The sequence below is a fragment of the Festucalex cinctus genome, chromosome 19, assembly GCF_051991245.1.
Source record: "Festucalex cinctus isolate MCC-2025b chromosome 19, RoL_Fcin_1.0, whole genome shotgun sequence".
Lineage (NCBI taxonomy): Eukaryota > Metazoa > Chordata > Actinopteri > Syngnathiformes > Syngnathidae > Festucalex > Festucalex cinctus.
In genome coordinates this window covers 8,237,187-8,260,032 of record NC_135429.1, presented here as the reverse complement: position 1 = coordinate 8,260,032, position 22,846 = coordinate 8,237,187, and the positions used below count along the sequence as shown (strand labels likewise).

At 40.7% G+C, this 22,846-nt stretch overlaps 2 protein-coding genes across 2 annotated transcripts; both read left to right on the top strand.

Moving 5' to 3' along the window:
* Positions 1–399: 399 nt before the first annotated feature.
* rpl14 (ribosomal protein L14) lies at positions 400–2,687 on the top strand. Its single transcript, XM_077507045.1, has 6 exons — positions 400–474; positions 1,310–1,411; positions 1,493–1,587; positions 1,674–1,773; positions 1,970–2,023; positions 2,549–2,687. The coding sequence occupies exons 1-6, from the start codon at positions 472–474 to the stop codon at positions 2,630–2,632; spliced, it is 438 nt and encodes a 145-aa protein (XP_077363171.1). The 5' UTR covers positions 400–471; the 3' UTR covers positions 2,633–2,687.
* Positions 2,688–4,134: 1,447 nt separating this feature from the next.
* snrka (SNF related kinase a) lies at positions 4,135–22,769 on the top strand. Its single transcript, XM_077506636.1, has 8 exons — positions 4,135–4,425; positions 9,257–9,561; positions 9,640–9,858; positions 11,036–11,282; positions 15,639–15,780; positions 17,285–17,497; positions 17,661–17,795; positions 18,978–22,769. The coding sequence occupies exons 2-8, from the start codon at positions 9,439–9,441 to the stop codon at positions 20,230–20,232; spliced, it is 2,334 nt and encodes a 777-aa protein (XP_077362762.1). The 5' UTR covers positions 4,135–4,425; positions 9,257–9,438; the 3' UTR covers positions 20,233–22,769.
* Positions 22,770–22,846: the final 77 nt, after the last annotated feature.

Below are 22,846 nucleotides of genomic sequence, written 5' to 3'. Positions count from 1 at the left end.
GATGAAATCGTTGACTACTGTAACAATCTAAAGTTATTTTGTGGACAGTACAATGTCACGCTTCCCGGCGTTAATGAGAAAAGAAAAAAAATCTGTATTTGGAAAAAAAATCACTTTAGGAACTGTACAAGTTACACAACAGCTGCTGTTGGTTGAGTTTCCTGTCAAAGCAATAGTGATACTGCCATCTTGTGTTCCATCTGTGTAGGTGCATGATAGTAAAACAATACGAAAATAGTTCTGTCAATAATATGACACGCCTGTCAAAATCGAAAGAAAGTTGACTTCATGATGTGTACAGCCGAAAGTAAATTAAAAGTACACTACAGCAAATAGTGAACATGGGCGTCTAAAACACATTTTAAGCAACTAGTTTAGTCCTTACGCATTGCACATGCGCACATTCTCAGCGGAAGTGGCGACTGCTTCTACCGGAAGTTCTGCCGTTCTTTCTGCTCACGGGCTGCCATCATGGTAGGTTCGATGTAACCGAGTTAGCATTTTCATTACGATTTTTTTCCCTAAATGTGCGTTCCTGTTGCTACAGCAATGGCCGTTTGTGAAGTGAAAAACACTCGTACGTGTTTCATCGAGTTTTCTAACGCTACTGTATACATTTATTCGACATAAATAGTTGTTAAAATGTCGGCTATCAAGCTCAGTACAACGTGGTCCAGACTGTAGACGGGGCCCAGGGCACGCCTGCTAAGCTAACGGGTTTCCATTCAAAATTAGTGACTAAAACTAATATCAACACATATATAACGAAACACGCTTTTATAGTAAACTGCAGGATCTCGTTATGTTTGTGTCATTCATACCGGTTACGGATACGCGTTTTGGGTGTTGTATCTTAAAGCGACTTGCTCTATTTAGGATTTTGTTATGACGGGTTGCTGAAAGATGAAACTTTTTAGTGATACCTTTGCAAATATTGTTTAATGTATTTGATCTGAATTAACATTAAGCTGTCCAATAGCCCGCCACAACGATTAGTGCTTCTGCACAATTGCCACTAACTGGTCATAATTTCGATCCGTAAATGTTTTACATGTAATTTAGCCAAAAAATATTTACTCTTATTAAGTTGCTAGTTGCTAGCTTTCATAAAAATGGAATCCAAATGTTACTGGCTAGACAAATCTGCAATGTATCCTCTTAATTCTTACAACAAGCTAAACTGAAAATCAGATGGGGAAATGTGAGCATTGTTTATTTACTTTATGTTCTAGTTTCTTTATTTAATTAAACATAATTCCACACATCACACCATTTATGTGTGTTTATAATTTGTTGTGTACTTTCTCAGGTCTTCAAGCGCTTCGTCGAGATCGGCCGCGTCGCCTACATCGGTTTCGGGCCTTACGCCGGCAAGCTGGTGACCATTATCGATGTCATCGACCAAAATAGGGTGAGTGCTTTACGACAATAATGTGATTTTTATTGTTATGACTTAAAAAAAAAAAATCCTTTTGGTTTGTCACGTTTGCAGGCTCTTGTTGATGGTCCGTGCACTGGTGTGAAGAGGCAGGCCATGCCATTTAAGTGCATGCAGCTCACAGACTACGTCATCAAAGTACCTCACAGGTGAGAGCAGTTTGTGCGTCTCATGAATAAACGGCTGAAAATGCATCAATGACTTGACGTCTGTGTCTTTGTCTGCTGGCTCACAGTGCTCGTCAGAAGTTTGTGAGGAGAGCCTGGGAGAAAGCCCAGGTCAATGAGAAGTGGGCACAGAGCAGCTGGGCCAAGAAGATCGAGGCAAGAGAGAAGGTAAAATTGTTTGTCAAAGATTTGATTATTCAAGTGGGTTGTGGGGCGAGACATCTGACCAGGCATTAAGAACCTAAAAAGAACTTAATGTGCAACAGCTATAATTTGGTATTTGTGATGCTTTATTTATATCCGCAGTTTTTGCATCTAAGGCATGGGTTGCATAAAATTTGACTTTTTTTTTTTTTCTTTGCAGAGGGCCAAAATGTCCGACTTTGACCGCTACAAGGTGATGAAGGCCAAGAGGATGGTACGTGATCTGAAAAGAATGTTAACTTTCGGTTCAGCTTTATTTTTTCTCTCTCCCAAATTTTGCAAAAAAAAAAAAAAAAAAACTTGAAACCTCCCAAATGCATGTATGAAAACGTGGTTAAGGTGCAATGAAACCAAGGTTGAACTTTTTGGCTTAGAATCGCAAAAGATATGTTTTGAGGACATCTCATCACCAAAAGAACACTATATTTTCAGTTAAGCTTTCAGACTTTGGGCCTGGTTTTCTTCAGATGGAACTGGGGCATTACACAAAGTGGAGGAAATTACGATTACTTTAGTCATGCTTCTGTCTGAATGTGAACAGATTTACATATTTTTGACTCTGGCTTAAGGCATACTGTGGCATACTTTTTGTTCTTTGAACACCTTTACTGCCCCTAGCACTTGTTCACCTTTTTTTGGGGGGGGGTAAACTTGGTTGTAATTGGGGGATTTAACAACAGGGATTGAAGTATGTATTTGTAATTCAAAACTTTTTTTGTTTTTGTTTTTTTTTGTGCAGAGGAACAAGATCATCAAGCACGAGGTGAAGAAGCTCCAGAAAAAGGCAACAACAACAACAACAACAACAAAGAAGTCAAAATAGTTTTGTTTTTTTGTTTTTTTTTGGTTCCTCAAAATAAACATTCAAATTGGTTCTACACCATTGTCTGGCTCGTTTGATGTTATGGTTTTACGAGAAGTCTTTTCATATATGGATGTAAAAACTTTGGCAGTTTACACTACAGCCCTAGTGGCTTGAATGCCTCGACCTGACCATTTGACATACAATAATGGCAATTCTCAGTAGGCTATATAATATGTTCATTGAACCCCCAACACAACTGAAGATAAGCATTTGCCGATTCACCTATTTGCGTTTCTAAACTTCATTTTGACAAAAGTAGTGCTTTGCCAACACCAACAAGTAATTTTAGGCTAGCAGTAGACCTTTCTCTTCGTTATTTTTCGTGCAGTATTGCATGTTATTTATATATATATATATATATATATGTATATGTGTGTGTGTGTATATATATATATGTGTGTGTGTGTGTGTGTATATATATATGTATATGTACTGAGATAATTACTGACGGATTTGGCAGGAAGGGGTGGGGGAGGCGCTATTACACAACAAAATAGCAAACGCTATTTGTGGCCACTGGAGGGCAGTGTGTACATTGCTAAAGTCAGTCAGGAGGCTTAGGCTCTAAGATGAAGAGAAACATTTCTAATCAGGTTTAAACGCGGGGGTTCTCACACTTAACAAAGGTCTTCGGGCTGTCTTGTGTGTAAATCTTTTACAATTAAATGTCGCCCTCCCCGCAGTCCAAACTAGTGACTGGCCATAATCCCGCTGAGCGATCGCTCATCGATCAAATAGGTCCTACTTTTAACCCGTACAAGAGTATCCTGCCATTACATAACTGACTAAACATTGTCCATGTGCCGGGCCACTTGTACCACCGCCGCGCTGTAAATGGTAAATTAACATAAGGCAGTTATTTTTACACATCGATTCAATAATCAGCCGTTGTTCTTTTTAAATTATACAGTTTCACGAAACCATTCGTCCTTTTATTATACACAACGAGGAAAAAACTGAGTATATGGTTTTGTTGTTGTTGCATTATCACATGAGCTCGGAGTCGGTATTTATTTATGTATTTATTTATTTATTTATTCATTATCTCATTTATTTATTTATTTCGGAGTCGGTAAATATGTTGTCAGAGATGGTCGATGCGCAGTGACAATCAAGTTGACGCTGTGCAGAGAGCGACACAACCGGAAATTGCCAAATATGTTTTAAAAACAATCGCTATATTACAAATTAAAAATAAACGACCTAATGAAATATGGCATGGTGCTGCGTTGGGGTGTGTGGCACTGGTTACATTAACTTTGTAGTTCGTATGGAAATGTATGTTTCGCTTTAGGATTTTGTAACGAACCAAAACGTTATATAGGTCACTCTGGTAGGTCTAATCAACTACTAATACTTTGAAATGGCAATTTATAAAACATCGAGTGACTAAAGGGCCGTTAATAATTATAAAGAAGCTTTAATTTTGATAACCACAACCGAGCTCGTTTCCTGTTTTAGCGCTAACCACATCCGTCGCTTGACGCAACCGAACGAGAAGACTAGAGTGAGCTCGAGTACTGACTGTGAGAGAGACGTTCAACATTTATTCGGTGGCTGTTTGGTTACAAACGCCGTGTGGTTTAGCCTTAGTCGGTTCCGAGTATCACCCAGAAGTTGGCGGGTCGAATCGTCGTCGAAAAGCCGCAATTCCAGCGGCTGGAGCCCCGCGCGGCCTTGCCGTGGTTAAAGGGAGCCCGAAGAGTACGAGTGGTGACTGACTGACTGGCTGCTTCCTTCTCCTCTTCGTGGTAAGTGGAGCATGCAAAGCGATGGCTGGTTCCGTGGGCCCGGGCAATCATTTGTGTCACGTTAGCTAGGTTCGGCTGGATTCCTTTGCGGGATTTTTCCCCCAGCGTCGACCAGATCCCAGGGTGGGAAAATGGGGGGTTTTGTTGTTGTTGTCAATCCGCACTAGCTTCCATTAGATGGAGGCTGGAGGGACCCATATGGCCATTAACATCACCGCAGTGAAACTCAAACAATGGTTTGCTGACACTGTTGCTATTATTGTACCCGTCGGAGTAAGCTATTTCATTATGAATGGCTTTTTTTTTTTTTTCCTAAATACTCACCTTATTAACAAAAACTAAGGCAAGCATGATGGATTAGTGGATTAAAAAGGCAAAGCCTCCATCCAGCCATCCATTTTTATAGACAATATAAATTAGGGTTTGATAGTGTGGAAGAGATAGAAGACAAAAGTATACTTTTCTTTTGCTGACCAGGTAAATAGTACAGCATAATAAAATATTTCATTTTTTTTATTACATGTTGGCATTGTTATGAGGCTTAAGGTTCAAATATGAGATCCTGTGTGGTTGTAGGCTTTCACACCATCCACCCAATAACCTCACTGTGTCATTATGTGCTCTGCAAATGACTGTTGACCACCACAGGTTGTACCCCACCTCTCGCCCAAATGCCAGGTGAGATCGGCACCAGCTCACAAGCAATCCTAAAGTAATGTAGAAAATGCCATGAGTAGACATAGTATTACGTTTCCAAACGTTCTGTATAGTTTACGCTGTTCGGTGTGTACTATGTAAGATAGTGATTTATGTTTTTGTTTGCTGCAGTACGCATATAGAAGTGATGCTCAGTGCAATAATGGAAATCGAGTTGAGTAGGTTTGCATGAAATATTAATGTGATTCTTGCGTTTGTCGCCACTCCTATAAACTGTATGATCACTGTGTATTTTCAAAATATCAACATGGAATGCATAACTGGTCATAAGAGTTGTGTGCTTGTTAAAACCAGATTTGATGGCCCCACTCGAGGTTTGGGAAACCCTCTTGCCAACCATAAATAAAGTATTGCTACTTAAGGATCCCATTTTATTTGTGTTTTTTAGTGCCTAATTATTTAAAGTGTTGAAAAAGAGTGAAATGGCGGGACAGTAATCAAATGTAATGCTATTATTTGAGTCCCTTTTGCCTTCAAATTGATTGTCTTATTGCTTCAATTATATAAGTCACTCCTTTGAATTGTTGGTTATCTTCTGTCACAGTTTGATATATTAGCGCCTGTCATTAGAGTAGCGCCTCGAGTCCTTGACACGTTATATGTGGATGTGTACTGTAACACGCCCCTTTTAAAAGTCAACACACTTTGCCCGCTTATGCAACAGAACCTTGATGTGAATTTTCGAGATGCAACGTCAAATGCTTAATGGACGTAAGCGCTCGCACACTTACGCCTCATTAGGTAACAAGGAGAGATTAAGCTAACACATGCTTACACTGACCACACGTAACACGCCATGTGTGGTGCTTCACTTCAAGCAGGTCACAGCATTAGGTACACCTGTACAATCAGATGATAGCCAAAACAAGAGATGCATCAAGTCTGGAAGTCGGTTTTTCCCCTCATGAGAAATAATTCAATTAAAGTGGCTCCTTAGTTTACGAGTTTAATTTGTTCCATGACCAAGCTCGTAACTCAATTTACTCGTGTATCATATCACTTTTCCTCATTGAAATGAATCAAAATGACATTAATCCGGTTCAGCCCCAACATTCAATGTATAACTACTACATACATGAGCGGAGTCAGTGTGTTTACATTCTATTCTATGGTATTTTTTCATTACTATATGTCTTTATAAAGCGCAATATCATAGAGTTCTATTTTCATGCTAAAAACCACTAGGGCTGTATTATATTCCACAAAAGTGTCTGGACTAGGAGTGTCAGGTGAAAAAAAATTAGAGCTGTCAAACGATAAAAGTTTTTAATCAGATTAATCACATCTTAGAATTTTGATTACTCACGGTTAAGCACTGACTTAAAAAGGCCCCCCCCCCCCCCTATCATATTTTGCACGCTAAATTTGAAGCACACCTGTTATGTGTTAATTTTTTCGACATTTAATGTTACGAGGACATCTTCAAAAATTTATATCCACTGCACACGCTCATCCTGCTTTTTCTAATCAATTAATTATTTTCATAATTTAAAATGGGAATAAATGACCTACCGCATATGTAAACATTTATTAAATGCTTTACTTTAATGCATGTAGTTATGTTTATTGCTCAAACTCCAACAGCTACCTTTAACGTAACCATCCGCTATCAGCTAAAAAGGATCAATAGTGTGATCAATCTGTGGTAATACAATGATTAATGCGATAATTTTTTGTGATTAATTAATTAGTTAACGCTTTAACTTTGACAGCACTAAAAATAATATAATCGTAATTAATCGCATAACTTAAAGTTAACTCATGATTAATCACAAATTTCATACCTGTTCTAAATGTGCAATAATGTGTACAATAAAATATTTTTCCGAAGTTTTCATACTCTTGTAAACATAAGTGGAAAAACATGTTAAACTGTTACAAAATATGGCTGCATCTTTTAGTCATTGATACAGTAATTTCATAATTCATAAAATTGAGTTTAAATTAAAAGTATGTACTGTACTGTAAAAAAAAAAAACAAAACAAACGAGTGATATTGATTTGTGTTGAGGTCATTTTTCTGCCACTAGATGGCATAATTACATTTGTTAGACGTTGGTGACAGCTTGGTATATTTTTCATTTCATATTAGGAGCCATCTAATCTTTAACAACGTGAAGTAACTTGTGAAATTCTACACATTTTTAAAACTTTAAAATACAACTTGACGTTAAAACAATTAGTGGCGTAAAAGGAACTTCAAAATTCACTCAAAATTAACGCACTCATTTTGACACCCCTAGTTTAGACTTTGCAACTGCATATTATTGTAAAGACAAATTTGGACATGACTTCTCTTTTAGACCATATTTCGCAGCTCTAATTTCATCATACACAGACATATCTAATATTTATTTGCCCAGGTTACTGCAGGTGGGCGTTATTTCCTGCCTTGCATTGCACATTGTGCTGTTCGGCATAAAGGTGCGCTCCCTGGCAACAGCTCTCGTCGTTTCTATGAATTGAGGTGAGTGTGGGCACACCTAGGTGTGGATCACCTCGCAGGAATGTTCCGGGCCTGTACTTGGCGCGCCTGCCGTGTGCTCTGCGTCGGCTCGGCATGCAGGTAGGCCGATGGAAGTCGGGAATGTCATGTCAGGCACCTCCTCCCGCCTCCGGGCGCGGTTGCGCTATCAGGCTGACGAAGGAGCAAGTATGGCAGGAACGGCGTGTCTCGCTCGCGCGCGCTGCGAGTCTGGCGCCTTTTGATGTGATTTAGGTTACCGGGAGGAACGTTGCTTTCATGTCTCCTTGGAGTTGACCTCATTATTGGAATTTTATTGTTCTGTTGAACAGCTTTTATGCTACATGCCGGTGTCATAAACAACTGGAGGATGCTCGTATTTCGAGATCATGTGCACATGTTGTTTTAATGGAATGCCACAAATCTATTTTTAAAGGAGTCTTATTTGGACATGCACTTTGTGATTTAAAAAATAAATAAATACAATCTTATTGATTTGGATGTGGTGTTGGATTTTGAGAAATCAGTCATTGCTCAGTATGTCCGTCAGTCTGTGCTGTTGGTAAATTACATATTTCATTGTTTGTGATGGCCATATAATACTGAGCAGATTCTTTCCTTTATCACAAGAAATAAATCAGAAACCCTTCTGTCGGGGGAAAAAAAAAAGCAAAGCACACTTGTGAGCAATGTATGTTGACTGGAAAATGTGAGTTGAGTGTCTCCTTTGATATTGTCCAATCTTTCCCACAGTGTCTGAGCAATAATCATAATAATGAAGGCTACACACACAAGGACACATGAAGTTAATTTAAGGCTGCCATGCAATATCCAATATTATTGAACAAGCAACTTGTGGTAATAGCATAGCAGCAGCCACTTGGCATGTTAAAAAAAATATAAAAAAAAACAAACAAGAAAGTTCAGTATATTTTTATTGTCCCACAGGCTGTTGTTTATTCTAAAAATAAAATTAACTGTGGCAGGGGCATGCAGCATAACTCTAGGAATTGTACAGGGCCACAATTGTGAAAGGATTACTCATACATAAAGACAAATCTGAGATGTAGGTTGTTTTTCCTTTAAATACATGTATTATAGATTGTATGTCTGCCTCACACTTCTTTCTGAATTTGCAGGATTGCTTTTATTACATTTTTGTGATTAAAGGGGAAGTCAACCTTAAACATTTCTTGACAACGTTATATGTGACCTCACTAGACTAAAAATGACATGCTGATTAATATTACATTTGTGGAATAAGAGCTATGAAGCAAAAACCAGACATTTTTATCCATCTCAGGAGGCGGCCATTTTGCCACTTGCTGTCGACTGAAGATGACATCAGGAAACAACCAATCACAGCTCACCTGTTTTCTGACGCTGAGCTGTGATTCGTTGTTACCTGAGCAACATTGATGTCATCTTCAGTCGACAAAAAGTGGCAAAATGGCCGCCCCTGAAATGGATAAAAACGTCTGGATTTTGCTGTTTAACTCCATTTGCTGCATTTGCTGTTCCATTAACGCAGTATTAACCAGAATGCCATATTTAGACCAATGGGGCCACATAAAACATTATTGTGTAAAAAAATAAAATAAAAAATGGATTGGCCTCCCCTTTCAGACATGATTTCATTTTGTCCCATAGACCACGACAAGATGGGACTAAAGTGAAGCTTTTTGCCGCCGTCCCTTGAAGCCACCCCAGCAATCCTCCTCTTATCTTGCCGCGACACACCTCAACCGACAGTCAAGCCTCATGTAAGAGAAAATGGACGCCTGACGGAGGGACCAGAGGGTGACACAAGACTGCAAGTCCCGCCAGAGGCCATGGCGGGCCTCAAACGTCACCATGACGGGAAGATCGCCGGGCTGTACGACCTGGACAAGACGCTGGGCCGCGGGCACTTCGCCGTGGTCAAACTTGCCCGGCATGTCTTCACTGGAGAAAAGGTCTGCTTGAACATCACCACCACAAAAAAAAACCTTTTTTTTTTCCCCCCACTTCCAACTGACTCCCTGATTTTTCAGGTGGCGGTGAAGGTGATCGACAAGACCAAGCTGGACCAGGTGGCGCGGGGCCACCTTTTCCAGGAGGTGCGATGCATGAAGCTGGTGCAGCACCCCAACGTGGTGCGTCTGTACGAGGTCATCGACACGGCCACGAAGCTCTACCTCATCCTGGAACTGGGCGACGGCGGGGACATGTTTGACTGCATCATGAAGCACGAAGGAGGCCTCAGTGAGGAAGTGAGTCGGATTACGGCTGAAAGTCGACATTTGGGTTCAAGTGACTATGACGACAAGGTCTGTTTTGTTTTGTCTGCCCCGAGCACTATTGCGCAAAAAAAACTACGCAACCGCTTTCCACAGAACTTTGTGACCGGCTGGGATATGAGCCAAGCTTGAAGTCATTAAAGTTGATTGCGAGTGCAGGATTGTGTATTGTGGCCGATGACGCATATCCCGAGTGGGTGTTTTGATTTTTTGGGTTTTGAAGTAAAAACAATTCAATCAATTTCCGCGAGATATTTAAACATTCCCATGTCAGTTAATAATATGTCAGTGACAAAATACCCTGAAGATCAAGAACAATATTCCGCTTTACACACCCAATTTCTTGTCTCACTAAAATAATGGCGATGTGTCATGCAAGTGAGCGACCGTATACTCCGCCCTTATGCTGTGAGTCTGGCTTGCGTTACCATGACGACAAGGGGCAAAATGGCATTATGGCTACAACGGGTTTTACTTGCAAGAGCAGACTCCAGAGTGAGTTAAAAAAAAAAAAAAGCATTTTCACTCGCACAAGCAGCACTTCATAGTGATGCGTGGGTACCGATACCTTTGTTGGCAGGGCTGGTTTTAAAAATAAATAAATAAATAATCAATATTGAATCAATTTTCCTTTCTGAGCCTGTTATCCATTCATAAAATCATGAATAGATTATTTTAATATCTCTTTTTTCCCATAAATTTATAAGAAAATAGAATTTGAAAGGCCAATTTTTTTTGTCTTACTGTTTTCTTGAACTATGCTGTTCACATGAATTTAAAAATATTTCCTTATATTTATGAAAGACCTGACTTATTATACTTTAAGACAAATCAGAATCTTTTTAATTTATATTTACAATTATTGACTTAGAATTATATATAATTATCTTTGTATAACACTTAAGTGATTATAATATGTGTTACTTTTATTAATAAACTAAATCATTGTGTTGGCGTTTTTATCATGTCCTTAAGAATAATTGATGTTCCATAATTAATATCAGATCGAAGTGAATCAAATTGAATCGGAAACAATCTAAATGAAGTTCCTCCCTTCACGTCAACATAGTTCTTTAGCTTGGCAGAGGTCCGTTTGAACGACGTGGCCATGTGTTGACCGTTCCCCATCCTGTGTGTCGCCGCCCTCCAGGTGTCCAAGTGTTACTTCGCCCAGATCGTGCACGCCATCTCCTACTGCCACCGGCTGCACGTGGTGCACCGGGACCTGAAGCCCGAGAACGTGGTGTTCTTCGAGAAGCAGGGCGTGGTCAAGCTGACCGACTTCGGCTTCAGCAACAGGTTTCAGCCGGGGAAGAAGCTCAACACCTCATGCGGCTCGCTGGCCTACTCCGCCCCCGAGATCCTGCTTGGGGACGAATACGACGCTCCCGCTGTTGGTGAGTTGCAATCAAATGCAGTGAAACTTTTTATTATTATTATTATTACAGATGCTCCGGTGCTTGTGTACTGGAGGAAATGAGCCCTTACAAATCTGCAAAATTGATATAATAGCAGGATCATTGTGAACAACACGCACACACACGCTGAGGTGCGTGTGCAAGTCACCACACTGGCAACTTTTATCAGCACCCTGATAAGGAGCTCAAGGTTCACATTTGCTGAACGTATCCGATGCTAAATGATAACATAAGTGAGGAAATTTGAATGGATAGACACGCCCACAATTTAATGTCTATCAAGCTAAGTTTGACTTGACCAAGATAGTCATGCCCACTTCTGAATGGCGTGACTCAGTGTTCAGTATATTTTGGTGGTACAGAACATGACTGAATGGTAATGCAGTGGAACCTCTAAAGTTGAATCTGATATGTTGCAGAAAACCGAAGTTGTTCTTAATACAAAACAACGTTTCTTATTGGAATTAGTGCAAAGTGCATCGATTCGTTCTGGGGTCATCATTAAACCTTTGTTAACAGGCAATGTTTGAAGTACTTTTTAAATACATTTGAACATTTATTCATATTTTATGAAGATGTATTACAAGTGTGAAGAATGATTAACCAATGAATAAAAGTACTTGTCTGACACAGTTCTAAGACGCAGTTGAGTTACCTTCTACTGTCTTCCTGTTAATTTTGTGCTCTACTTCAAACAACCAGAGCATCAGAATTATCAATATTTTTACTTGAGTATTGATTTTAGAACATAAAGATGTCTGAGGTATGGATGATTTGCACGTACATAATTTGTGGCCATAAAAGCTTTATTTTGAACTGATATCCATCCTACGACTTGGGCTTTCTTTTATAATCCAAAATCAGACACTGGAGCATCAATGCTGATAACAGATCAAAATATAATATAAGGGCATGAAAATAGTATTTATATAGTGGAGGATTGAAGAAGGAAATGCCTCCTTGCTTTGTATGCCAGAGCACAAAATGGAGAAGCATTTTTCTTTTTTTTTTTCCCGTTGTGTGGATTAGTGGCACTATTTTCTGCTCTGCGCCGCTCTTATATTGTGCCAAGCAGATGAGCGTTCTGCAAATCTCCAGCGTGAAATAATGACATCCTGTCGTTGGACAATATCGGCTGGACGCGAGGTCACATGACCCATTGTGTTGTTTTGAGCGCTTGTGCTGCGTCTGTGCATTTTGTCATTAAGTGGGATGCGGTTTTAGTCACAGGGAACAATGACATCATAATTAGAACCACCCAAACCAGAACTCTTGTGTTCAGAGCTTCAAGGTAACCGGGCTGCGGCGTGCCATGTGGCCACAAGCCCACTTTCTAATTGAGATAACAAGACTATCCTGGCTTTCAGGTGGCTCTATTTGGAGTTTCCAGATTGAAAATAGAGTTGCTGATTGTGTCTGGAAAAAAAAAAGCTTGCATATCAATTAAAGGCGACCTACAGTATTATGTAAAATTGACTTTATAATTACTTGTGTGCAAGTAGTCAAGTCTCTGGCGTTCCTTCCTTTGGAATGACATATTTTAGCGTTTTCCTTTAACATGCTCAGGCCTTTAATAAAAATTGAATGAATATCATCAGCTTGACCTCCATGCAAAGACTGGATTCATAACTGGCCTAAAAAGTGCCCACCTCTTCTCCTTCCTGATGTTATGCGGCGTGTCAGCTCGCTCCGTTTTTGTTTTTTTTAACATCCTGCAAATGTCGAGTTAAATATAGACTTCTTTTTTCCACCCCACCAAGCACAAGCTGCACAAACACAAAAAAAAATAACATGCCTAATAACCAGTTTATTGGTGCACATGCAGAATTCAGGAAATAGCTGTGCAATAATGTGCATAAAAGATACAGCTTTTAGATAATATTTACTTTTATGGACTGTATTTCGTCTTATTGTGCTTCATGAGCGGGCCAAAGTATTTGTTTTGTTTTCCGTCGATGTGTTGTCAGCCATCTGGTTTTGTAAATAAAGTTAGAGAGGAAGGAAGTTGAGCGCACGGCTGACGCAAGTAATGAGGGAGACGGTCACGGTTGCTAGGAGACGTCGGCAGGAGGTAAGATGGCGACGGCGAATGCAGCAGCTTGAGACGCCCCAGAGCACAAATACACACTTACTGGATCCTTATAGAGAGGAAATGTTGCCCCCAGTGATTAATTACTACATTGTAGTTGTTTTTGTTTAGTTTTTTTTACAAGACATATTTGTTTGGGTTGTTTTTTTTGCTGTCATAGAAATCCGGCATGTCAAATTTAGCTTTTTTTTTATGGGGGGGAGGGTGTTCATTAAGATAATTTTTGCACGTTTAGATTTTTTATTTTCATTTTAGAACATTATATATAATATTAAAAAAAAACAACAACCGGGTAATCGAGTTATGTTAAATAAAAATTTTTTCCCCATCATTAGTCTTCAATTCCTTCCGCCATTAAATATGAAGTAAACCTTGTCGGATATCTGCACGCTAGTTCAGATCTTGGCTAACCAAGTGCAGCGTGAATAAGTCGCAGCAAAAGATGCTCAGCGACGAAGATGCGTGTAAAAATATATAGAGGACCTTGAAATAGCACTCCTTTAAGGCGGCGTCCATCAATATTTTATACCGACAAAAGAAATGACTTGAAGCCGCCGGGAATTGTCTGCCGCCTCAGCAGTTTTTAGCTCATCGTCAAACAACCAGATGTTGTTGGAATAGAGCTAACGTGGAATAAATGGGAAACTCGAGTGATACGCTGGGCTCCCTCTAGAGTTCAGTTGTATCTAACTTTTTAGTGCTTTATTTTATTTTATTTTATTGTATTTTATTTTATTTATTTTACATTTTTACGTTTACGGGATGAAACTGATTGCAGACATTTTGCCCTTTATTTATACACACACACACATATATATATATATATATATATATATATATATATATATATATATATATATATATATATATATTGCAGATTTTCAACTTTTGTCGTTGGTCTGGAACAATTACCTGCAAAAAAAAAAAATATGGATTCATTGTATGATTCGTCGTCGCCATATTGTCGCTTCCTGTCGATTTTTTTTTCCCAATTTCTCTCTCCAAATCACAGACAGCAAGTCACGGCAGGAAGAAGTGACTTGCTGTGCGAAAGCCTCGCAGCAAACAAAGTTGCTCATTTTTTTCCCCTCCCCTCAAAGTGGTACAGAGAAGCGTAGCATGAAATTAGCACTTGTATGACGCTGTGCCGAGATGCGCACGTTAACCCAGTTTCTGGGAAATGGCATGCTTGCATGTCAGGGAGGGAGCGAGTGCTCCAGGGCGACGAGGGCCTCGTCCTCAGTCAGACAGATGTGCATATTTATGACCGCCGCGCTGGATGAATACGGTTCATGCTTCATTTGAACCGAGGGGGATGCGGTGTTTGTTTTTGTTTTTTTGTTTTTGTTTTTTGTTTTTTTGTATCTAGGTCAGTAAGCAGAAAGGGCACGTTTCAATCAAACCAGTTGTTAAACATTTACGGTAAACAGTCTGACAGCGTGACAATTAAAATCGTCACCTACATTTCCTGGATTTGATCTCATCGCCTGCGCTGCCTCTCCAAAAACGTGTCATGAAATTTAATTGTGTAGGTATGTGAGTAATCTTGGTACAGCTCCAGCTGCTGTCAATGTACTGATGGACTCACTGTAACAGCAAAAAGGTGCCGACGAATTTTTATGTAGTAGAGATGCTTATTCACTCTTTGTTGGTTTTTGCTTGGCCCGTTTAATGAAAATCTCTTCAGTGGTTTTTGCATTAACCTGTTCAAAGGAGGAGTTTGCAGTTTTACAACCCAGAGCCAGATTTGAATGTGGCCTCACTTGACTTCTGTTTGCTCAACTTCTCCGCAGTTAACAAACTGTAACGTAATGACTATAATGGCTCATTTTGGCCATCCACTCACATTTTGTGGCTTTTCCTGTACACTTTGGGACCTCTCTGCAAAGTTTAATGAAAATTGATTTTGTAGATGTTTACATATTCGTCAAACAATACAATACTCGTCTAAGCTGTTTTGCTTGGGGGTGGTAACAGTTGAGAACATCCCGTGTTTTGTCTTCTTGGCTTGGTACTGTTGATGACAGGATAAATGTGTTCTCTCGATTGCATTGCTGTTTTCACACGCTCCGGTGGCAGGGTGCCAAAAAGTCAGCCATGTTGGCGCTTTTCACAACTTCAGACAACAAGGCAAAGCAAAAACACAACAACGCCTCCCAAACTGAACCGAATCTATACCGCTTTGATGACAAAAGTCGTGTTTTTATGTCCGCACGTTTAACGCCTCGCTGTCACCTCCCCTGCAGATATCTGGAGTCTGGGTGTGATTCTCTTCATGCTGGTGTGCGGCCAGCCGCCCTTCCAGGAGGCCAACGACAGCGAGACGCTCACCATGATCATGGACTGCAAATACACGGTGCCCCCGCACATCTCCGGAGCTTGCCGAGAGTGAGTCGCTGGCACGCACACGCGATCTCACACACACTCAAGCTCGCACACGCAGATGGACGAGCTCGCTCGGCAGGTGCTACATATTTCATATCCGCCAATGTGTGAAGACGACCGTGGAGGCTTCTCCTCCCCCCCACTGCTCGCGCTCATTTTAACACGACCTTTTGACGGTTTGAATTGCTCTGGATTTGTACTTGGTTGACACACAAGACTGGTTATATTATTAGGGATGTTTGCTAGTAGCTTTTAATGCTAAAATAAATAAATATATATATATATATATATATATATATATATATATATATATATATATAAAATAGTTTATAACACTTGTGATCATGTTCACCCACACAGACACGCATTCATCCCCAGAAGGTGGCGCTCTCCAAACTAGACTTAATGTACACCAATATTTAGGACTAATATCTGTAATATATATTAAAATTATAATTATTTTTAGTTATATCCTCCTGACTACCAACAATTCAAATTTGTCCTCTGTAATGGACCTTTTTAAACCTGAGTATCTCTCACCCAGTGTATACAATTGAATTAACTCCTTTTGTGCTCTATAGTGTACATTCAGACCTTTCCAATGATACCAAATGTGTAGGGGTGGGGCTTCCCTCAGTGCAAGCACTTTTTAGGGAAGAGGAAAAAGAAGTGTATAACACTTTTTATTGAACAAATTTCGGCTTTAAATGTTGTTAGCATGTTTTCTATAAGACTAAGAACACATTCAAGTACTGTTTTACTTATTTTAACTGTATTTGAGCCTAGCATTTAAATTTAAAAAAATGTCCACTGTAGTGGACACGTCATAGCTTAAAAATAAAAACTTTTTTGTTTTTCAACAATTTCTTTTGCAGTATTCCACTTACTTCACAAAGATTGGGGAATATCAAAATACACTTGATTGGACAATGTTTTTTTTCTCCTGGTAGTCAGGAGGATATAATATTGATGGATTATGTTTATGTATCAGTAGTAATCAAACATTTTGGCAAAACATTTTCATAGGATCACCAATTTAACAATTTGGCATAAATCCTAACCAAATATAAGAACATGTGATCTAATATAAATTTATTGTGTGGTTGATTTAATTATATAAATACAATTTTTGTAGTTTTAGTCTCTTTCTTTCTTTCTTTCTTTGTCTTTACATTGAGAAAAAATATGGTAAAAGCCTTATTGTAATATTCAACAGAGCACCAGTATTATAACTTAAAGTATTATATCAGTACATGTAGGTGAGCTATTTTGAGTGACAGCCGTATACATTTAGCAATTTTGGTTTTGACCTAATTCCATAATTCATTAGTGCGATGCTCATGAGCTGTTAAAAAAGAAAAAAAAAAAAAAGTGTTCTTCATTGTATTACATAATATGTACGAACGAGATTCTTAGGAAGGACTTTGTCACGGATCCTGTCAAAATCCCTCAAATGATTGAAATAGATGAACTTCTTTGGGTTAATAGCAATGTCCACTCTTTTCAGTCTTATCGGCCACATGCTGCAGCGGGACCCCAAGAAGCGAGCGACTCTGGAGGAGATCGAGAACCACGCGTGGCTCCAAGGCGTCGACCCGTCGCCGGCCACCAAGCTGTCCACTCCGCTGGTGTCCCACCGCAGCTTGCTGGAAGAAGAGCACGGCTCCATCATCCAGCGCATGGTGCTGGGGGGCATTGCGGACCGAGACGCCATAACAGAGTACGTGCCGTTTGCTCCTCTCAAATTTCAGGCTGAACCTAAAATGCGCTAAAAAGCCGACTGTAAATCTTTGTGAGTAGTGTAATTACAATGAAATGTGATGTTAAATTTGCATCCCTGTGACTTGCGAAGTGGAGATTACGGAGCGTCTCTCGCTTTTCAGGGCTCTGGAGTCGAATCAGTACAACCACATCACGGCGACGTACTACCTGCTGGCTGAGAGGATGCTGAGGGAGCGGCAAGAGAAGGAGCAGCATAGCCAGACGCGATCGCCCAGCCCAAGCAAGGCCCAATTCAGGTACAAAAATTGACCCCAAAATAGCCTCGAGAAAGTGTTCAACATAATTGTACTCCTCGCAAAAGAGCACAAGTCATAAACACACCCTCCTTGAGTCAAGGCTGCCTTTTGTGCTGCTGTCTACTCTTAATCTGCAACAGATGAACTCGACAGCATATGGACAGATGGCCGTCTTAAAAAACACGCACAAATCCAACCAATAACACTCTGAATATAAAACATTTAAAGCCACACCAGAGAATAACATGTAATAATGTTTAGTTATGCAGCAGTTCTAAGTGATTTTTTGTTTAAGCTTTTAGCACTGTTTTGATAGCAGAAAAGTGGCTAATATAGTTTATAAAGGAGAACTAACAAAACACTACAAAACCCGAATGAAAATGGTCATTTATGGCAAACAATTAAAATCAGACAAGAGAATACAAGGCTGTATTAAGTGTTTTAAGGAGCTTTTTGCACTGATTTGTTAGCAGCAAAGAGGTTAACATGAAAAAAACAATTTAAGAACATAATGAAGAACCAACTAAAATACAAATTAAAGGCCCCTTTATGTGAGGCACCTAAAAAACAAGATAATAAAATGCAATATTATTGTGTTATGAGGCTGTTTTAAGTGATCATTTAAGAAGCTACATTATTAGCACCATTTTGTTAGCAGTGGAGAGGCAGTGCTAAAGTACTGTGTAGTTTTTAAAACGTAAAACAACAGCATAATGGCTATAAAACACAAGTGAAAAATATTCTTTATGACGAGCAGTTAACAAAACACAAAGGCGTATAATGTATTTGTGTTATGAGGCTGTTCAAGTAACAGGAATTGAGGTGCTCGCGCTACTTTGCTCGCAGTGACGAGGCTAAAATTCCATACAGTTTCAATTTGAGACCCAACAAAATGCAGACTACACAACACAAATGAAAATCTCCTTGATGGCGAGCACTGAGCAGCATTCAAATGAATATAATGTAATAATAATTAGTTATGAGGCTGTTCATGTAACAACAAATGGGTATTCAGCACTGTTTTGTTAGCAGCGAAGAGACTACTTCTAAAATACAATTTAGTTTTATAGTAGGCCAAAATATCCCTAATGTTGGGCAGCAGTTTGAATTACCGGTAACGAATATTTGTGTTAATACTTGAATTTCTAATTCAAATTCTGTTTGCATGTTAACCGTCCACAGGCAGTCTTGGCCGACCCGAGTGGATGTCCACCAGGATGTCAGCGATGGCTTGGGGGGGCCGGCGATGTCACACCCCGGGGGGCCCCAGTCCCCCGCCCGCAGCGCAGAAAGCCTCCACAAGGGCCCCCGTCCCAAAACTGCTCTGCTGGACCTCAGTCAGAGGCACGACAACCCGCAGTCGGCCGGTAAGAACCAGGACAAGGGAGTCCGGCCTCTCTCCAAGCCCCACTCCAACCCCCTCAGACTGGGCTCTCTGACGTCAGGGGGCCCTTGCAAAACTCGCAGTCTCAGCCTTTTCTGCGTCGAGGAGGACGAGGAAGAAGAAGGTGAGGACAGTTGTTCCCCTTCTGCCCCTCCCGCTCAAGTGGTGCTCCGCCCCAAAGCCTCGTCGTCCCTCGCCTCGTCCCGCAATCGGCTGACGTCCCGCTTGAGCGCTCCGGTTCTCAACCAGATCCACGAGGACGAGAAAGAGGAGGACGAGGAAGAGGAGGCGGAGGCGGAGTTAAAAGGGCTCGGCCCGACCAAGCCCAGCCTCAGCCTCAATCTGAACTCTGGAACAGCGTCGCCGAAAACTGTCGGCTCGTCGGCGGCGGTGGCAGTGGGGGCGGCGCCCATCGCCACGCCGACGCCCTCCTCGGAGACGAGTGACGACAACGCGGAGAGTCGGCAGCCGTCGGACGCGGCGGTCGGCGGCGGTACAGAGGGCGGTGAGAAAAGGGCGTCGGCCCAGGACGGCCCCTCCCACTGTACCAGCCCCGGCTCCGTTTTGGGCCAAGGCAAGAGCTCGGCCAAAGCGTCCAGCGGCCTGGTGGAAAGCCTCAAGTTGATGAGCTTATGCTTCAGCTCGCAGTTCCACAACCTGACGGGCGGCGCCGGCGGGGGGACGCCCGGCAACGGCCCGGCCGGCATCGGCGGCGACGCCCAGGAGCGGCCCGTGTGGCGGATGTGCGTGGGCGGCTCCACCGGCAGCCTTGACAAGGTCTCGCTTCTGGGGGGGCCGTCGCCCCGGGGGAACCTGTACCAGCAGCCGCCCCCTTTGGGGGACGCTCTGGTAGACCCCCTGCTGGAGGGGTCTTGCTCGGGGACCCTGATGCTGGGGGAGCTGGACCTGGCCCGCGAGACCCACAGGAACATGAAGAACCGCGCCCTGCAGATGCCTCTGAGCGACAAGACGCTGTCGGTCAACATCCACCGCAGTCCTAAGGAGGGTCTGCTGTGCACCCCCACCCCTCACAGCTGTTGCCAGGTCATCTAAAGGGCAGGGGTGATTGGGGTCACGTCCTCCTACACTCCTACACGCTTTCGTCTTTTCATCCAGGCTTGGGCGCAGCTGTTTGAGCATTTATTCCACATCCTTGATTATCCACCTTAAGGTTCATGTACTAGTTACACTTTCTTCTCACTAGTAAGACGACTCGTAAGTGCACTTGACTGTCCTACTGGTTGTATTTTTTTGTTTGTTTGTTTTGGTTTTTACATTACTATGGCCACTTTTGTCCTACTTGTATGACCTTAAACTGGAAATCTAGAATGTCCATGTACTAGTATGCACTGTCTTCACTAAAATGTCAATCCAGTGCACTAGTAGAGTGACTGTGTCTTACTGATGATGTTTTTTTTTTTTACACTGCTAGTGCAACTTTTGGCCTACTAGTGATGCACTAGTAACACTACTAGGCTCAACTAGTAGGCATGTGTCATACACTAGTAGCCTTTTGGACACTACTTGTAGCACCAAAATGCTGTGGTAGTTTTGCTTCACTCGTAACATTTAGTTGTCTTTCTAGTATGCAGGAAAAACTTCTTTTTTTTCTCTTTTTTTTTGATCATTTGCAATGCCGATATTTTCTTATGAGTAAGACACAGTCACTCTACATGGAAAATATGTCAAGTAAATGCTCAAATGGCTTTATGGAAAGCCACTTGAGCAGTTATTCAATATTTTGATATCCACCTATGATTCACTAGTAGAAAACATGTCAACTAGTGCAGTTTTGGCTCACTATAGTATCATGTAGTTGTGCTACTAGTACGCCATTGTTAGTAGTTTGTAGAATATAGGGAACTATATTGTGCCGAAATATACAGTCATAGAAAACAGTTGTTACGAAAACATTAAAACGACTAGTCTGTCTTACTAGTAGGGACAAAGAGTACTAGTAAGGACTTTGAGTTGGACATCAAGGATTTCATAGAATTGGTGGAACAGCTTTCCGTGCACCCTCACACTTGCCAATTGTGTTTGGCGGATCACCCGGGAGGCGATCCAAATGCTGACCTTACACATTTAGAGACGCTGTGGCCTCTTTCACAAAAAAAGAAAAAAAGAGGCATTAAGTGCACTAATGTTATGCACAAGGTTTGCACACACTCAGTCATGTAATATACGTAAACACACTGACTTCACCTGCTGTTCAAAGGAACATCCAAGCAGTTTTCATCTCGTTACATTTTGTTGCACTGTGCTGTTTTTATTTACTTCTCCTTAAATTATTTTTAAAACTTAAGTGTTTCTTGTTGATTTTCTTTTCTTTTTTTATTTGTTAAATATGACGACTGAAAGCGTGCTTTCATGAAAACGGGGACAAATAAATTGAGTCAAGTAAGATGGTGGCGCACAATATTTTGTAGTCCATCGCGTTTATTTTTTTATCTGGAGTGCCCACTCTGCTAAGACAGGGGAAAAAAAAAAAAAAGGCCACACTCGCCAATGTGCAGTGTGCAGCAGTGTACATATGTCAATAAGACTCCGAAGCGCTTCATCTAGTGTTGACGTATCGCCGTAGAAAGCACCATTTCTCCTCTCTTCCTGCTGGATTATTTAAACACAACTTGAAAAGTGGCTCAGACTGGAAAAAAAAGAAAAAAGACGTTACACACATGTACATACCTGTACGTACTTACACCAAAATGGCAGCTCTTTATCTTATCATTCAAAAGGGAATTAAGTGGGCGTAAGTGAACCTGCGTGCATCCAAATGTTTTACCGGAATCATGGTAGCCGCTGTTGTAGCGTCATTCCAAAAGCAACCATAATGGGGGGGGGGGGATATCTTCCTATAGCTCATGACAACAGTGCCTCCCTGACCCACATCAAGCATCGCTGTGTATAATTGGATGTGTGACTCACCCCTGGTGGAATATTTATCTTGACAGTGCATGTGTTCTTGCTGTAGCAACCTACAATCCACCTGTTGTGTGTGTGTGTATATGTATATATAATGTATATGTCACATATATGTACATATACATCAGTCCTTCTCAAATAGTGGGGTGGGGCCCTTTTTTTTTCTTTTCTTTTTTTTTTTATTATAAATGTCAGATGCTTCTCCCCCACAGTACTAGAACAAAGTGCAAGTACACTCTCATTTATTATTTTTGTTCATTTTGATTGATTTAAAAAATGTCTGTTACAGACTAAAAAAATAAAAAAAATACATTTTAATAGTTATTCATTAATACTATTTAATAGTTGCGGCAGAGATTTGGGTGGGCTCAAAATGTTTACTTCTTTGGGGTCAGAAAATATTTAAGAAGAACTGATATATATATATATATATATATATATATATATATATATATATATATATATATATATATATATATTTACACACACACTCACACGATACTACCTGAGGGACAGACGAACAAACGGTCACTTTATACTGTAGCCACACAGCAATACCAGCGACTGCAAAACATACAACAATAATGGATGTGCCATACGTCTTGAGCATATTGTACTGTATGTATATGATAGAGATATATTAGAATAAACTGATGTGAATGAAAGGTGTTGCTTTTGTGTGACTTTTTTTTTTTTTTTAACCATATGTTTTATGTGTCTCCGCTAGTCTAAACACAGCACT

Excerpts from the sequence above, each read along its gene's own strand:
- snrka (XM_077506636.1), top strand. The coding sequence starts at position 9,439 with ATGGCGGGCCTCAAACGTCACCATGACGGGAAGATCGCCGGGCTGTAC. Across the intron at positions 9,859-11,035 it reads AAGGAGGCCTCAGTGAGGAA|GTGTCCAAGTGTTACTTCGC; the intron begins GTGAGTCGGATT and ends GCCGCCCTCCAG. Across the intron at positions 11,283-15,638 it reads ATACGACGCTCCCGCTGTTG|ATATCTGGAGTCTGGGTGTG; the intron begins GTGAGTTGCAAT and ends CCTCCCCTGCAG.
- rpl14 (XM_077507045.1), top strand. Across the intron at positions 1,412-1,492 it reads ATGTCATCGACCAAAATAGG|GCTCTTGTTGATGGTCCGTG; the intron begins GTGAGTGCTTTA and ends TCACGTTTGCAG. Across the intron at positions 2,024-2,548 it reads TGATGAAGGCCAAGAGGATG|AGGAACAAGATCATCAAGCA; the intron begins GTACGTGATCTG and ends TTTTTTGTGCAG.